Source organism: Pezoporus occidentalis, unplaced genomic scaffold (assembly GCF_034315485.1).
Source record: "Pezoporus occidentalis ecotype Australia unplaced genomic scaffold, CSIRO_AGI_Poc_V1 ctg94, whole genome shotgun sequence".
Classification (NCBI taxonomy): Eukaryota; Metazoa; Chordata; class Aves; order Psittaciformes; family Psittacidae; genus Pezoporus; species Pezoporus occidentalis.
The window spans coordinates 1678282-1696614 of record NW_026916304.1 but is presented as its reverse complement, the minus strand read 5'-3'; the positions used below and the strand labels follow the sequence as shown (position 1 = coordinate 1696614).

General features: G+C 45.0%; 1 protein-coding gene across 1 annotated transcript; it reads right to left on the bottom strand.

The window, feature by feature from the left end:
- Positions 1-264: 264 nt before the first annotated feature.
- Positions 265-14111, bottom strand: MFSD14A (major facilitator superfamily domain containing 14A). The gene is made up of 12 exons (XM_062606182.1): positions 13889-14111; positions 8488-8583; positions 7299-7361; positions 6560-6687; positions 5664-5778; positions 4739-4957; positions 4353-4466; positions 3895-3966; positions 3056-3168; positions 2801-2898; positions 2258-2421; positions 265-1587 (listed from the first exon to the last, which is right to left on the bottom strand). Exons 1-12 carry the CDS (start codon positions 13973-13975, stop codon positions 1381-1383), a joined length of 1476 nt encoding a protein of 491 aa, XP_062462166.1. The 5' UTR covers positions 13976-14111; the 3' UTR covers positions 265-1380.
- Between the last annotated feature and the right edge of the window lie 4222 nt (positions 14112-18333).

Genomic DNA, 18333 nt, shown 5'->3' with positions numbered 1-18333 from the left:
GTTTGGTTTGCAATGCAAAATGTGTATATTTGTTTCTAAATTGGCACCATGTTCATGTATGATGGTCACTGGGTTTGGCATGTGAAGGTTTCCATGGAACTATTAAATGATTTTTATCAAAACCCAATTAGTAACCGTTTAAGAGCGTTAACTCATGAGCCCCACTGCACTGACAGTGCTTCTCACTTGCTGCAGTACAAAACACACACACTATACCACTTACTTCAGTTGAAGCTTTAAGAGACAGGAACAATTATTTAAAAATTCATTAAAATATTCAACTTTATTAACAGGATATTTACATTTTTTTTCCTGCTCTTGGTCAACCATGGTGAACGTTCAAAGGTAAAAAAGCATTAAGCAATAACCACAAGATGAAAACATTTTAAACCTATACAATACTTTATACACAAATTTATACAAAGGAACACTTAAATAATACAACTGGACACAAAAATATACACTTTTTGAGAAATTCACATCAGTAATTGTATAAAGCTCTCTTCTGTACTAAGGGTCCTGAAAATTTAGGACTAAAACATTAGCTCTGTAATGCAAAAGGGTTATTGTGACAGTCCTCAAAGGCCACTATATAGCACACGGACATATTCAAGGCTATCATCAGCTTATAGTTCAGTCTGTGTATTCAAGTTTTGAGGTCCTTGTATGATTATGCAAACATCAGAAATAGAGTGGTATAATAAACGGTACATAGGGAAGCAGAGGTTTGGAGCCAGCAGTAAACGCTGAAGGCTCAAAACAAACACCCACTTAACCAAGTGTTTGCTACTCCCGTTTATTCAAAGATAGAAAGAGTAAATGCACTTACATAAAAATAACTCTGACTGCTCAGCAAGCGTGCTCCTGTGATTTCATATTAGTACAAACCTAAAAAACCTGCCCTACGCCTTTGAAACTAAATGGTCCTGATTCCCCTGCTCCTCCTGGAGTACATGTACATTAAGGCTTTGAATCACCTGACCCAGGACTTCACACCGTTACAATGGGGTCCCCGGGGGTGCCACTGTGTCTCACTGAGACTTGGCACAACTGGAATTAAAGCTCACCACCTTAAGGAAGCAGAAGGACACATGCTCATGCCTGGACTGGTCTGTTTTGTCTCTGAACTACAAGGTAAGGTTGAGTAGTAACAGTACTTCATGGCAAGAGACAAGTACGTAACAGTTTGTGTTTAAAAGCAAATTATTAACTCTGGCAACATCTTTGGAGAAACTTTTTTTTTTTTTTAATTCCTATGGATTTCATGCAGAAATATACTTCTTAAGATCACCTTAAGAACTGACATTCTGGATGGAACTGGAATGTGTATCCCAAACTGCTGATGGAAAACAAAGTCCAAAATCCCTTCCTAAATTCTTGTCATACGTTTGTATCTTGCAGCAATGGTTCTTTAGCTTCCCCAGGAGCCTGGGGGCTGTGGGGGTGGCCATGGCTGCCACAGTGCTTCTTCCAGTTGCTGGAGCGGACAGTCAGGTTGGTGTGTTCAGGGATAAACAAGGCAACGAGTAGTGCCAACAGCACGGAGCAGGCTCCGAACAGGAAAGGGGGGCCAGGAATGATGGAGTTCTGGAAACAACAGGAACACCACACAGGGTTAGAGGGCCCTCAGCCACCCGGGAGCAGACCACAGCTGCTCATTACACACACAGCCCTCAGTGACATGGGTTAGTGCTGGGGAAAGGTTGGACTGGATGAGCTTAAGGAGACCTTAAAGGAAGAACTGTCACTTGCTACACTCAGCACTTCAGTACATGTCCCCATAGGGGAAAGGACATTTACGAGAGGGAGCAGATGCTTTCCTATTACTGCTCCCCCACTTCCTCTTCTAGTGAAAGTTCTTTCTGCTGAGTCTCCTCAACAAATTAATATCCATCAGGAACTAAAGCAAGTACAGAAAGCTTGGTTAAAGAGCAACAAAACCAAAACATACAAGGTGAAACAGAAATACAGTGCCAGGGAGACAGGAACATCAGGACGCTGCTGTTCAGCCCATCCTCTCCTCCATCAAGTCTCTGCACAGGGGTGAGCAGTTCCCTAACTACAGTCAGCTGTCTCCAAGAGTTAAACTAAAGCCATCCAGGTAAAGTTAAACAGAGATCAACCACCCTTGGCAAGAGTGAGTGAAGAATCTCGTTACACACTTCAGTAGGCTACAGACAGTGATGCTCAGGAGATAGCGGGCACAGGCTCTCCTCCCAGCTTGTGTTTTTGAAAACAGTAAGTAAAATAAGAATACCTGTTGCAAATGGTACTGTGTGACCACGCTGCCTCCTGATGGGGACTCGGGCATGGGGAGTTCATTCAGTTCAACGTGAAAGATATAGAATATAAAACCATAAAGTGCTGGGCCCAAGCCATTACACAGGCCTCGAATTCCTGTTATCATCCCTTGAACAACACCTGGAAACAGTAAAATACACCGTTATCTATATTTATACATCTAGAATTAACTATTTTTAATGGATCGACAGTACTTCAGTCACTTAAAACTGATGCAAGCAGGCAAGTGTCTCTAAATGATGTTGCAATACTGGGTAGCAAGGTAGCGGGGCGGGGGGGCAGAAAAATTGCCATTATTCAAGTATTTTTGCTGTCTCACTGAGTAAATTGCTGTGTGCAACCTGCACAACATAGCAAATGTCTGTCAAACGTGAGGCAAGAGCCAGCACCTGAAGTTTGCTATTGATTTTGCTGCTGTTGAGACTTGGTGAATGTTCTCCCTGTGTGCCAGAAGGACATAATACTTGGAAGCCGCAATCTGAATGAGGACAACACGTACCCTGCTGGTCAGCATCCGCCGTTCGGGAGACCAGTGCACTTACAGCCGGGAAAGTAATACTGGACATGGCTGCCACGGCACCAGCAGCCCACATCATCCTGCAAGCACACAGACATGGGTGACTGCGCTGTCCCGTGGCGCGTGGGCACACGTACATATGTGTACCCAAATGCACACTCGAGCATCTCCCTTGGACAAAGGGTAACGTGCAGGAAAGGGCTGGATCGTTCAGACACTACAACGATATTCACCTACCAGGGCTCTGATCCAAAGCCGTACCATGCGAGCTGCAGTATTTGAAAGCCAAGGCCCAGGAGGATGGTGTTCTTGTTTCCAATAGACCGCATCAGTAAACTCAAAACTATTGTCTGACACCGGCAAAAAGAGAGAAAAACGAAACATTTCAAAGAAAAACAACATTTTATTGTAAGTGTTCAACCCATGCGGCTTGAGTAATGAATTAAAAAAGCAAAACACCTCAAAACATTCTATTCTGAATGTTAAATACATGCAAATTAATTTTCAAAAGCCAAGTGCAATTCTCCGTAAGCAGCATTTGCCAAGAATTCAGGAATCTCCACTAAAGAACCAGCAACTGTATAGCAAGTACCTGCCCTTTTGACAAGGGTTTGTGGTGACAGGACCAGTGAATGGCTTTAAACGGAATGAAGGGAGCTTTAGGTTAGATCTAAGGCAGAAGCTCTTCCCTGTGAGGGTGCTGAGGTGCTGGCACAGGGTGCCCAGAGAAGCTGTGGCTGCCCCACCCCTGGCAGTGTTCAAGGCCAGGTTGGACACAGGGGCTTGGAGCAACCTGCTCTAGTACAAGGTGCCATGGCAGAGGCTGGAACTGGATGAGCTTTGAGGGCCCTTCAACCCAAACCAGGCTGGGATTCTGTGAAATAACATGAACAAACTGTCACCTCTTCTTTGATGCACAAAGGATTTGGTTTTCCCAACACAAGGCAGTCTGGACGCTAAGGAACCAAACCCTGCCTGGGTTTTCACCTAAGGGAACTGCAGCATTGTGAAAGTTCTGCACAGCGCTTGGCTCTTCTGGGGTTACCAAGCCAATGGAATGCAGAGCAGAAACTCACCTGTGCGATAATGGAAAGAATCCCAAGGACTGCTATAAATGCTGCAACACTTTCCGATGAAAATCCCATGATCTGCATTAAAAAAAGGCAACTGAATGATGAACAGTAAAGTACGTATCAAGGTGTCATAAACATCAAATGCACTGCACACAGCTGGCATTATTCAACCCCTCCCTAACTTAGAAGAAAAGGTGGGGGTTTTGTTGGGTGGGGATGTGTTTGGTTTGTTCCTTCCATTGTGTGTCCTTGCTTCCAAGCAAGTACACACAAAAAAAGGGGCATAAATAGAAAACAATTTGTCTCTAAAAGGAGACAAAACCAGAACAGGAAGAGGACTTAAACCTGCTGGAAGCTGCAAAGCGCACTGGTTATCTCCACGTTCTGCGTTCATCCATCCATGCTGCAAACTGCCTGGTAAATTCATTTTTGTTCAAATCCGTATCAAAACGTTCAGTTACCTGTCTGAGGTACAGGAAGAAGCTGGAATATTGCCCTGCCTCCGGGAGGTATGAAAGAAAGACCGTTATGCAGATTAGCAGCACGATTGAGTCCTGGCCGACTTTCTTCAGTGACTACGGCAAGAAAATAGTATTAGGCACCATTTAATCTTCATATTCAACAAGCAACCTAGCAAGAATCCCAAAAGCTTGTCAATTCCTGGGGCTGTGCTGTGGTACCACCAGAACCTTCCCTGCGTGGTCACTGGCAAAGTACTAGCAGCAACACAAAGTTAAACTTGAAAGATGTGATTTCTCAAGCCTTAAACATAGTGAATTCATTCTCTTCCCTGTCCCAAAAGCTCAAGGTTTACAACTAACAAATACTCCACATTATCATAGCTTACTGCAAAGGGGTCAGCCTGTTCCCACGAAATGGGTGCTCCCCAGGACGCTGGCCTCATCTTCTCTGGCAGCGACTCTGGCACAGCAACAAGAATAAAGCAGATGTCCAACAGGGCTATGGCTGTAGCCAGCACCACGACCAGGCTGTCTCCGTAGACTCGACCAAGGTAGGCACCAATAGCAGGGCTGGTAACTAAACTTGCTGCAAAAGTTGCTGACACCTACAACAAGGAGCAGCTGGTGAGATTCACAGTCAAAAGTCAACAGTCCTGTTACCCACCTGCCCCCATTTTCACAAGTCTAACCATTTCCATCAGGTAGGGATTGAAAGTAACCTTCCTCCTGGGACACTGGGGTAGCAGTGGCTCTTTCCCAGCATGTCTCAATTCCTGATGTGTACAGGCAGAAAGAAACTATTTAGTTCCCATTCTGCTCCTCTGTAACTGCAGGGCTTGAGGGCCCTGAGACCGGGCAGGTCACCGGGAGGCACAGAGAAATGGAGAGGAGGTGTAAGAACTTGGACAAACAAACTGCTTGCAGCAGTGCCTGGAGACTGGAGCAGGCAGCACCCAGCTGTCACACAGCAGCAGTTCCAGCAGCATCCAGAAACAAAAGGTAAGATTTTTGACAAGACAATGGAGTAGTACTTGTGTGAGAAACAATGGAGGGGTAACTCGGAGCCTCCCAAACTACACCATGAACACTGGTAACAACTGCTAAGACAGACATATGAAAGACAGCTTTTAACAGGTTTGAAGTTAGAAGCAGAATATTCAAGAGACACAGGACTGGGCAACAAAAACAATTCAACAGAAAAACCTTGCTCCAAACTTGCCACAGAAGAGACAAGAATACAACTCTGAAAAGCTTCCCCTGCTGAAGGGTTTAGTGCTAAAGACACAGGAACAAGGCCCCAAAAATACCTACCAAGCCATAGGCCATGCTCCTTTCATGTTCTTGGGTTATGTCTGCTACATATGCAAAAACCACAGAGAACGTCACTGCAAACACTCCAGAGACGGAGATAACGGCAAAGTACCACCTAGAACAGTGCAAAGCAACCCATCAGAACAGTAAATGGAACAAAGAGCCTCTATTCACAGCCTGAGCACAGTTCAACAATAAATCACCTTACCCAAATTGCCGTGACAAATACCAAGTTAAACGTGGATAAAGCTAAACTGAACATGCCGATACAGTTGTGCAGCTCCTCCTTAGTGCACCAAGGGCAAGCACTGGAATTCTGTAACATCTACAGAAAGCTGCTGTGGTTAAGAACTTGTAGGAGATGAGGTGCTGGATTTACCTTTGGCTGGATGCCTGTGACCCAAAGCAAATCGGGAACTTCAGGATTTTGAGAATCTGGTCATTGAGAGGTCAACACAAGCCTTATCTTTGTGCTATAGACACCAGACGTGTCATTTGCACCACGAATCTACACTTAGAAACAAGCTACTTCCCAGAAAAGGGATGAGGAACGATGTGTGACCACAGTGAAGGCTGGAAAGGCTCACAGAGGTACCTGAAGAGGCTCTGCCCTGCAGTTTACTGGAGAGCATTCTAGTATCTTAGTATCAATCTAGCATCCTAGCATTCCAGGCAGAAGTACCTGAAGTAGGAAGTGGGGCCTTCAGCAAAGAGCTCAAAACCTACAGCTCTTAAAATCCTCACCAAGGCATTTGGCCTCATGGCAGCTGCTCCAGTTTGACTCTGCTCTCCCAGCTTTGCACCAAAGCAATACAAAATCATCAACCCTCCTTGAAGCACAAACACAAGCAATGCTGTCAAGAAACAACAGATCTAGTGTGAAAGCATCCACTAACCATGGGCTGATCTTCATCAGTGGTATTGGTGCACAGGTGAAAAACACTGTTAGCAGCAGGAAGGACTTCCGTCCCCATACATCGGACAGGGCACCAATGAGTGGGGCACTGAGAAAGGATAACAAGCCCTAAACGAAACAAAACATTTCCTGTTAGAACAGTTGGAAGTGGTTAGAACAGCGACAGCAAATCCTACCACAAACTGACAGCAGCCAGGCATCTACTTTTGAGTAAAGCTGATGACTCTCGTGCAACGCACTGAAGGCAACATGGTCCAGTGTTACCCATGTCTGGTTACACACAGCTGAGGTAACAATTTGAGATCTGTTACCTCAAAACCACACAAAATTCAAAATGCAGATGATCCAGTGGCACCTGCAGGTTCATGAACTGTGTTTTGTAGTTTTATGTACTTTGAATTCACATAAATGTAAGTAATTGAAAAAGCCCCACCGCAGCAACAAGCTCCAAGTAAACCACTACCCAATTGTAACACCACATGGTGCCATCAGGGACTGGTCAACTGCCTTCCTATTTGCTGACCCCAAACAGTGGGTAGAGACAAAACGGTATCTTACTAAAAGATGCAGATTTGCTTTTTTAGAAACAATGTATTCCTTGGTTTATTTGTACTGTGAAAGCTCTACTGAAAAAAATCTGGATTATGTTTTCCAGTCAATTCTCTCTCCGTCCCACCACTCACTTTGCATTGTGCCTGCTAGAAACTTTTGCACCTTACCTTTACTCCTTGAATTAGACCATTCATTAGAAATGTATGTTTTGGGAAGGTTTCATGCAAAACCTGGAGAAAAAAATACAAACACTGTAACTTACACAAAGTATTAACTACACACACTGCTCGTGATGTGTCCAACATCTACAGTGGCACAACCACAGGAGTTTAACACTTCCATAGAATACAGGGAAATTAAAACAAGAGGAACCACGAATAATCTATTTAGTCTTTAATTCACATGGAAGGCACGTTGAGATTTTAGTTTTATGTGCTAGAGGCCTCAGTTCCCTCCACACCTGGGGAAGGATCCCCGTCATCCAGTTTCAGTGCCTGAAATCTAAACAGACCACAGGGAACCCAGAAAACGGTCTCAGGCTCGAGTCTCCACATGCTACTGTTTACCTGTGGGACCTGGGGAGGGAGTGGAGAGACCCCATCGTTCTCAAGTGCCTTTCCACCCGGTGGCTAGAGCCCAGCTGTGCAGGTAAGACAGGAGCTCAGTCTGACTGTGCCACACGAGATGGACTCCATCCAGTGACCAAAGTGCAGCTCATCTCCAGGAGGAGACTGTCCCTGGTCAACATCAGCTTACCAAGCTGCATCAAGACTGCATTTTAGGTGGAGTCTGCTTGGAGATCTTTAAGCCTTTGCTCCTTTTAATTTGCAAGCATGTGTCACTCTCAGAGATTAAATTCAGACGGAAAGCAACTAACTCCATTAGAAAATAATTTGGTACAAACACGCTGGGATGACTGGCTCACTAATCACAGGGAAGCTCCTGACTGGTCTAACAGGGTCTGTATGCTGAAGCCTCCATTTCAAGCACAGCCAGGTCAGCAAAGATCTCCCTCCTTTGAAACCTGACCAAATTTCAAGTGTATTTTTGTCCTTAACGTGTAATGTGCTAAATTTTTGTAGTACCTTGAAAGGAAAGAGATTTCACTGCCGTCTCGCTGGTTTCAAGTCAGAACATATTTACGTGTCAGCTTGAGCATTAGCAGACTGCACATAAACAGCCCTGCTGCCCCATTACACTGCTGCTTCCAGGGATTTAAAACACAAAACTTCTCATGTGCACAACAGAGCAGCTCAATGCTATAGAACTGTCATTTAATTCAGAAGATGTGCAGTGCCTTTGCAGCAAATGTCCCATCTCCCATACAGTGAAAAGAATCTTCAGCCTATCACTTACCACCAGGGTGGGCGCTGTCAAGAGTCCCCAAGCAAAGAACTCCAAGAAGATCACTATCACAGCGTGGTAGACACTTGGAGAACCTATTCCTTGAGGCTAAAACAAGAGAAAAACCAGGTGATCAAAACATCTAATAATCTACCACTGTCACGAGAAATGCATGGGAACACTACAAACAGAAGGATTAAGGAATGGAACAGGACTCAGAACCTGGAATAGTTACTCAAGCTAACTGGTATTCTGACATTCCTTTTTTTAACCCTCTGCTACCATCATCCTGAAGCGTCTTAATCCCCTGCAGAATACAAAGTCTGCTCCCATCTCAAAGTGAAAAATAAACCACTTGTACTGCCAGTCTGGGGAACAAGGATGGTGAGAGCAGAGACAGCCTCTTCTTTGGGGAGTTAGTTCCTCTTCCTCGAGAAAAAATGTTTAAGACCACACAATGTTGCATGGAAATCAAGTTCTCGTCATTTCAAAACATGGCAAAGCCCGATAACCCGGTCTGCCCAACAGCTTTAGAGTACTTCTGCTACTAAAAGGCACCATGGCTACAGACAAAATTGAGCTCTGAATCAGGGAAGAGAAACTGAAAGAACGAACACTAGAAGTGAAGCTCAGGAACAGCACTGATCACTTCCCAAATCCTGACAGCAGGCCTACGTTAGCCAAAATGTGCCCCAGCTGCAGAAAGAGACCTAGATAAAAGATCTGAAGTAAGGAACTTTAAATTATTTGGTGATTTAGTATAATCAGAAGCAGTTTTTGAGGAGAACAAAAAGAGCACTGGTGGGAGAACCTGCTCATCTCATAGACCTGTAAATGCCAGCCTGTCAAACAACATGCCACAGCTCATCATTTGCAAATTGAGGAAACGGTGCACTAGCTATTTTCAGAGGGAGGCGGGATGAGTAACTCCTGAGAAATCTCATGAGCATGCTATAAGCTTATGAGTGCTGTCTTAGCATCTACCTTCCTGGCTCTGTCTGGAGGTGACAAGAGTACCACCGATCTGATCAGACTTGTACTCAGCAAACTCGCTGCTTCTCAAGAAAGCTCAGGGGGGTCTTACCAATGTGTATAGATATCTGATGGGAGGGAGCAAAGACAAGCAGTGAGACTCCTCTCAGAGGCATCAGGGCCAGCTCTGAAGGTACACACTGAAATACAGGAAATTCTACTTAAACCTGGAACAAAACAAGCCCTGGGGAACAGGCTGCTCAGTGAGGCTGCGGAGTCTCCACCCCCAAACCTGACAGGACTGCTCCAGCTGACCTGTCTGGGGAATGAGAATGAGTAGCTGGGCTAGAGATGTTCACAAGTGCCTTCCAACCTCAAACACTACACAATTTGAAGGCAAGGGCAGTTAATACTACAGTCTTGCTTTTATGACAAGATTTATGCAAGTCATACCTAGCCCTTCTTTCCAGATTCCAGTATTTCCAACAAGTGGGGGGGGTGGGATGGAGGAAGGAAAGCCTTCTGAACAACTGTAAGAAGTACAGAAAACCACACTGGCCATTCACCCCTACTGCTAGAAAAGATAATAATTTTCTAAAGTAACTATACCAATATTTACCATCCTACAGGTGAGCTACAAATGTAGCTTAGCCTGTGTTCATTTTCTTTCCCCAGCCCTTTTCAGTAAATACAGACATACCATACAGATATTTCTGCTATTTTTATAGCCTGCTCTCTTTAGGATGTAGATTAACAGTCTTTATAGGTACAGAAAGCAGCTATAATTATCTTCACTTCCCACAATTCCTCTCCCTTTCCACCCACGACCCTTACTTTAGTTTTGGGTTAAAATCTATCCAGCTCTGCACAAACTGTGAGCAACACTCTCATGAAGCCAGGTTCACTCCTACAGCCCCCAGATCCCTGTCACTTTTACTGGCTCATGACCCCAGCGTATTACAGCAGGTGAGGCTGGAGTCAGGAACGACTCCAGCCCCTTCAGGCACTGAGCATCAAAAGCACTGCACTGTGTTCACAGGCAGCAAACACAAGCTCCATGTCCAGCTGAAGTGTCTATCCTGCACAGCTCAATTGCTGGTGACTCCTGACCCTGCCAGGTCACCCCGCTGTAAGAACCTGATCAGGTGTTGCCATTACATTGGCAGAAACAAGCAGAGGTGATGTTCAGATCACCAGCTTCCTCAAGCTTCCTTGCTTTCTTGTTGCTTATGCTCCCCTATCACAGGTACTATTATTCACTCTGATCTATATATAAAAAAAGAAGTATTAGTCACATGTAGATTATCACCTCTACAGCTATTTTTAAAGATGGTTGCAACTATAACATAGCAAAAATACTCCTGAGGTGGAAGAAAGAGGGAAGGAACTGAAGAAGTGGAGATATTACAGCACACGAAGATATATGATGTGCATTCAGCCCACAAGGACAAGTCTGATGCGCCCTCCTACCCCAACAAGTCCAGTGCAGGTGTTAGGTATTCAGCCCTGTCCCACTCCACACACCCATCCCGCTGTGCTTTACAAACTGGCTAACATAGTGTCTGTCATGTGATGCAATAACCTAAGTGCCACCAAACCAGAAGCCTTCCACCTGGAGATAAGGCACAGAAAAGATATGCTTGTGTGAACAATCCGGAATCAGGATGTTCCCATCAGCGTAACAGCAACTCCCACCTGCAACCGTGTAGCCAGAGCCAATCGTATTAAGTCTCTGGCAGAACCTGTGGCACAGAACAGTACTAAGAATGCCCCTTTTTCTAGTTAGAGAGAAAACATCTTTAACCAAGCATGCTGTACTGTCAGTCATGCCCATGATAAAACATGGATATGTCAGGCAACCCTGAGAACACACACCTGACAACAGAGTAACCTTGAAAGCAACAAAGGCATCACATGGATGATGATGGCTGTTACCACTCTGATGGGGAGGCAAAGGCTCCAAAGCAAGTACTAAGCTCTGCCTCTCCCTAGCACTGCCGAGGGGGGTACCTCCTAGTTCATTTCAAGGCTGTTTCCAAAATGCATAATCTTACATCAGACGAATTCCAACTGCTCACAAAGGAAGGCAAAATTAAGAACAGTGTTGAAACCAAGCACTTTGCTGCTCCTCTGGTGAATGTGACAACACACACTTGAGTACACACCAGCGCACATTTTGTCCTGTGCTGCAGCTCCTAAGCTGCAAAGACCACCACAAAAATACCACCATGCACCAACACAGTCTCTTGCAGTACCCACCACCTCAGTGTAACCTGTGGCAAGAGGAGAGGCTCTGTAGAGACAACAGCAGGTTTCCCCACCTGCTTGTTTTCCTCTTTCCATGGCAGACCTGCTGATTAGAAGTGGCAATAAATTAAACTGACTGAAGTTTCCCATCTGAAAAAATCTTTTTGCCTGCAACACTGCCTCATTAAACAGCTGTATATTCTTGCTGGCAACAGTCACAGAGTCATCTTAGATGCCCAATAGTTTCAAACTAAACCAATCAGGCTGGAAACAGGCACTTGGATGCTTAATTAATTGCTGGTCTGCCAGTTGGAGACATTCACCCGTTTCCCATAATGTCACGTAGCACGCTGGGTAAGCAAAGAAACTAAGGAGACAAGAGCAAGGGCAGCTGCTCAAACCTTTCAGCAAACATTAAAAAACAATCCAGGCATAAAGTTTTGCTGTCATTATGACGAATACTCCACCATACCAGACTTTACAAACATATGTAAAACAAACTCATTTTCAAAACATTTATTTGAAGGCAGGCAGTATCACAAGATGGTATTTTTGTTATCTAACATCAATCTGCATACCTTCATCTAATGTTTATAGCCCATTTTTCCTTAAACCCAACTGAAAATGGTACAGAACTCATGCGAGTTTGCACTCTGCTTCTGGCACCAATGGGAAGCACCGAGTGTGGTACTGCAGGTATCACTCCATGCAGTGTTAGAATATCCCTTCTCCTCTCTCAGCAAAAGAAAGTTCAAGTTGAGACACTTGAATTTTAATCAATTTTTTAACCAATGATTACTCCAGACAGAGATTCTGAAGCACCATGTCCCGTGAGTAACAACATGTACTCTGCTTCTATTGCCATTCTAAAATACTTGAATTTAGCATTTGTACAGGGTAATATCATACATTCCACCTTTACAAAGAGCAGGAAAACATGTCCTAGGAAACATCAACACCCATCACTGGAATTAGTTTTGCCTCTTTCCACTAAGTAATCCAGACATGGTCACTAGTGCCTCTACCACCTCCATCCTCTCCCTTATTATTCCAAATGGACAAACAGAATGGCCACCAGCAATTTAGGCTGTCAAGATGTCTCTTTATTTGAAATAATGATACTGTGTTTAGAAGCTACATAGTATACCACAGCGGAAAAAATCCAGGGGCAATGCTACACTGGAAGCAATGCTACTCGTCAATTTAAAACAAAACCAAAACAAAACCAAGCTCCAGCAGCCAAAACACGAAGCAGCTTCCTTTCTTTACACAATTTCTGTATTTAAGAGGAAGCAAGGCAGCGGGAGAGAACTGCAAACCACTTTTGCCACTACCCTTCATGGGACTTCTCTGATGCCCTGTCCCACTCACAGGACTCCTCTTTCTCAGGCTCAGGAAGAAGAAGGCAGCTGTGATGGGATCCACTCTCTGTGCAGGGGAAGACATCACAGCCAGCCTTTGCACTAGCACCACCGGAGGGGTTCCTGCTCTCCTCCAGGCCGAACCGGGACACTGTGCAGCCCACTGCTGCTCCAAGCACACAGCTGTCTTCACTCACCGAGGCTGGTGTACACCTTTTGGCCTTTGAGATCACCCAGTCCAAGCGTTCCCAGCACTGCCAAGGCCACCACTAACCCATGGCACTGAGGGCCTCGTCTCCACGGTGTGTGAACACTTGCAGGGTCAGTGACTCCAGCCCTGCCCTGGGCAGCCTGTTCCAATGCCTGAGCACCCTCTGGGGAAGGAATTGTTCCTCAGCTCCACCTAAACCTGCCCTGATGCAGCTGCGATTCCTTCTGCAAAGATCCATTTCAATAATGTCCAATATAAAGTCAGGTTTAGGTTAGGACTAAGATATAATACCGCATGGTCGCGCACAGACGCAAGTGATCTGCAACTACCTACACCCGACTCCTCAGTCGACACTCGCTCCTGAGCCCTAAACACCGGCCTAAGCTGACAGATAACACCACTGTTGGCGACCCGCACTAGCGTGACGCTCTCACAGGTGTTCCTCTGCCAACTGCCTAAAGGGAACCAGCCCGGGCTGCCAGAACGCGACTAGAGGGGCCGAAACAGAAAAGAAACCGAAACCGAGCTCCGCGGGCCACCGGCCCCCACTCCCTCTCCCTCCGCTGCCCGCCCTCCGCACCGCCAGCTCGCCCCACAGCCGCCCGGCCCCGCCCGGCCTCACCGTCCCGCCGTCCTTAATGATGATCTTCTTGGCCAGCATGATACTGCGGTTCACGGCGCGCTTCTTCTTCTTCCCACCCTGGGTCATTTTACCATCCTACAGCCCCGGGGGGGAGCGCGGGCAGCAGCGGACGCTCCCCGGCAGCCGGGTCTTCACCTCCCTCCCCGCGCGGCCGCGCCTGCCCTCACGCACCCGGCGCCATCTTGGCCAGCTTCCCCCCACACCCTCCGGCGCAGCCGGCGCGCATCACGCGATCGCCCCATTGGCCGGACGCCGGTCACGTGCACAGGACGCACCACCCGCGTTCCGCCGTGGGGGGGTAGGGGGGCGGGAGGACCGGGGTCCCGGCTGTTCAGCGCCGCCATGGTTCTTGGTGCGCTCCCCCGGCAGCCCCGGCGCACCGAGCCCCGCACCCCTCACACGCATCGGCCCCGATAGGCCTGTGCCTGCCCGCTCCCAGCCGAGCCCACAGCGCTGCTCCCAGCCTTCCTCCCAGCCTTCCTCCCCTCCCCCGGCTGGCTGGGGGCCTGGGAAAAAGGAGCGAACCCAGTCAGTTGTTCCAGGACATACCTGGAATTCGGCCAAAGTCCATAGCTTCTGAGGCGATCCAGCTTAAAAATCCAACTTGGAAACGTTCTTCAGGCATTGGAACAGGCTGCCCAGGGCAGGGCTGGAGTCACCGTCCCTGCAAGTGTTCACACACCGTGGAGACGAGGCCTCAGTGCCATGGGTTAGTGGTGGCCTTGGCAGTGCTGGGGTAAGGGTTGGGCTGGGCGAGCTGAAAGGGCTTTTCCAGCCTGGTTGATTCTGTGGTTCTCTGAAATTCCTTAATGGTTGATGTCTGGCAGCACTAAAAGGAACGATGTCTGTGCACATCCAGTGTGATTTCATTCACAGTCTAACACACAGCTCTCCATGGCCACATCCTCATACCCATCTTTTCTTTGCTCATCTGCCAGGCCTCTTATTGCCTATCTTTATCTCTCCTGCTCCTGCAACACTGTTTCCCCCAAAACCTCAGTTGCATAGGAGTATCTTCCCTGTCCATACCAACAGTGACTGCTAAGGCAAACCTGCGCTCTAGTTCCCTTTCACCACAGGCAGCACTATGGGTGTGTAATCACAAAGGGGTGCAAATCATTGAACACTTAGGATGGTGTGCACTTAAGTTAAACTATTAGCCTTGAGACCAAGCTCCTTCTTATGTCATCATAATGCAGCTTTTAAGGAACTTGGAATTTCACAAGGTGCAGCCCTACTCATGCCAATGGATCCACTCTGCTCTCACAGTGAGACAAAGGCAAGCAGACTCCAGCTCACAATACAAAGTGTGGTCCTACCAGGCTACCCACAGGGGAGAAAGGGCACTTGCAGCCTCTGCTATTACCAGTCCTTTGTCACAAGTCTCAGTAAGTCACGCCAAGTGTGTGACAATTTTGGTCCAGCGTTTCTCTCTTGAAAAGCAGAGGGATCCTAAAATTCTGACAGAGTTTCAAGCCTACCCCTTGGAGACAGTGCTGTTACATTTTGGTGGGAAAGTCACACACAAACATGGATGTGACGTGGTGTAAGGGACTCACCTAAAGAAGTTAATGCACCTCAGCAGACCTTGTGTAATGAGGCTGATTGAACAGCAGGGTTTTTATCCACATCCTTATTATTATATCAGACCAACCCCCGTTACTGATATCCTCCCTAAAGAAATGCACTCACATATCAAGTTTGCTGAGCAGACACAATTCAAGTAAGAATTCATCATTCATACGTTTAGAATCAACTCTAGATAGGCATGACTTGCTTTTACTGTCATGAATTTCAGCCAGCTACATGTTCTCAGATACCAAACTCCACTTACCCATGCCAATCCTGACATAATCCGCTCTGCCATTATTTAACTGAGAGACAAATTCCTGACAAACGTTTAATCTCCTGAAGAAGAGAAACAAAAAATGCCTGTTACACCTAAACACCTGTAGTGTTCAACCTTCTATGCAACGTAAATGCATAACACTACCTGCTAGCTGTAGAAGACAGTACCATCTTTTTGGAAGTTAAATGAAAATGGACAGAGTACTTACCATATCCTCAAGGGAACCCCAGACAGATGATGGTTTCAATGGTTTCTATTAACACTCTTACAGATTGCTTTTAGGACAAACTTGAAGAACTCCATCCCCTGCATCCCAGTACTCTGTTCCTTTGCTTAGTTGATGAATAATTAACTTCTGGTTTTAGGTCTTTAATTTCTGTTTAGGTCTATAACGACCTGAAAATGATGCTAAAAAGTTGAAATCATGCTGCATGTCATCACTAAGATCAGAGCAGTACTAACAAAAAAAAGCAGACAGAATTGAAGTGTCCTGACAATTACTGGTGCACAGCTGGTGAAACAACCTTCAAGAAAGGGCAGGAAAATGTGTTATACACCATCTACAGCAATATGTTTGTGAACTCTGTTCAGGTTTTTGATATATTATAAATTTCAGTTATAAAAACTCTCAATTTCTAAACTGGAACATGAATCAACAGATTGTGTTGTACTCTAGAGGGTATATTGTATAGTACTTACATTGCAGTCAAAAAGTCAGTATTCAAAACAAGGGGGAAAAAAAAGCTTCTACATCACCAGCTACCTTCTGGTAACTTGTGACAAAACTCTTGTACAAAGCTGGTACCACAAAATGGTGTTCCACCATTGCACACTACCCTGTAGTTTGGTTCTTGATACCCAGAGGCTCCCCACCACCTCCAGTTCAGGAACCACAGTCCTGAACAAGGAGGCCAGGGCTTTCAGACCAGGGGACTACAGAGACAGTCACAAGAACACTGCTCGAATGTGATTCAACAAGAAGGCACGACACAGTGGTCAAAAAGCAGCATGTCTCACGCAAAATGAAATTCCTGGCACAATGCAGTAAGCTGTATGTTCAAAGACACCATTAGCAAACATCTTACAAGAGCATGCTGCAGTTTATAGAAAATTATGCCAAAAAATTATATTCTGAAATAAGAATGTTAATTAAAACATTGTTTTATTTCTGCCAAAATATGCATAAGGCAAGCCTCTGCGTTTAGAAAGCTCTCAGTTTTATATCATATTCTTAACAAAGCTAGTGCTTAATTTTAACCGATTACTGTGGTGACATTATCTACACATACAGGAGGGAAAAAAAAAATACAGTATTTTACCTCAATATGGTTTAAAAAAAGAACCATGCATTCCATGGTTCAGCAGTGTTATACCAAAAAAATAACCTATTTCCAGGCTGCCTGTAAAGACCATGTATTAGAACTGTATTCAGTGTAATCACACATGAATATCAACACATACAAAATCCTAGGACTATCTTAGAAATTGCTACAATGTTCGAATATATTATTTATATTTGGGATCATATATTTAAAATTAAATTTAAAATATATTGACAATAAAAACAAGCTTTTAAAAATCTAAAGTGTTAACTCGTGACAGCAAATGTAGACATATGCTTGGCGTAGAAGGAATTCCAACTGAGCTGTACATTGCTAATGGAATGGATGTGGCTAATTTACAGTCAGAACAGCGATGGAAGGTTGAAGGCAAGAATTAAACATGTCATGTCTACTCTTGGATGCAAACATGCAGCAGACATTCAAGAACGAGCACTGAATGACACCTCAGGACAGAATTCTGTTGCTTCCAGAAAGAGCTCTGCATTGAACTGAAGAGAATCTGGATTCACAGTAACTGGAGAAGATACCATCTCATTACCTCCACTTATTTTGTTGCATTTCCCCCTACATTTTTTCAGTAAAAAAATACGTTAATTCCAGGCACCTAAAAGCATATAAAGAGCTTACCTGGAAAGAGCAGAACTCTTTAAATAACTTCCTGTGGAAAATACTCAGTATTACCAACAGAACGATGAACAGAAAAGCAAGGAAACACTTCTTGTACTTTCTTACAAGAACCAAGCACCACAGGTAATGATACACTACCACATATATGGTGTAAAACCATGTTATAGATAAACATTACCTTTCTAATACATAAAAAAAACTGTCGTGTTTAGTATCTCATTCTTACAAAGCATGGATTTCGGAGGAAAAAACAGTGAATAATCTTCCTCATTCACAATATCCAGCAAGAAAAACTGTCACAGGAGAAAAATGAGCAACAGCTTCAAATTTGGAAAGTGATTGTAGCTTAAATACAACAGAACATGCGCAGCTGATAAGGAAATACATTAACAACAAAACCCAGAAGAAATGCAAGGTTTCATTTATCGATTTTAAAACAATTCAACATAATCCATTACAGTCTTTCGAATTACAGCCATAAAAATAAGTTAGGAACACAAACCAGGTACATACTTCCAAAAATCAGAGAAGACGGTATGAGTAACTGAAATGCAAGCATATGCTACCAAAATAATCCATTTTTGAGGAAAAATAAAACAACAGTT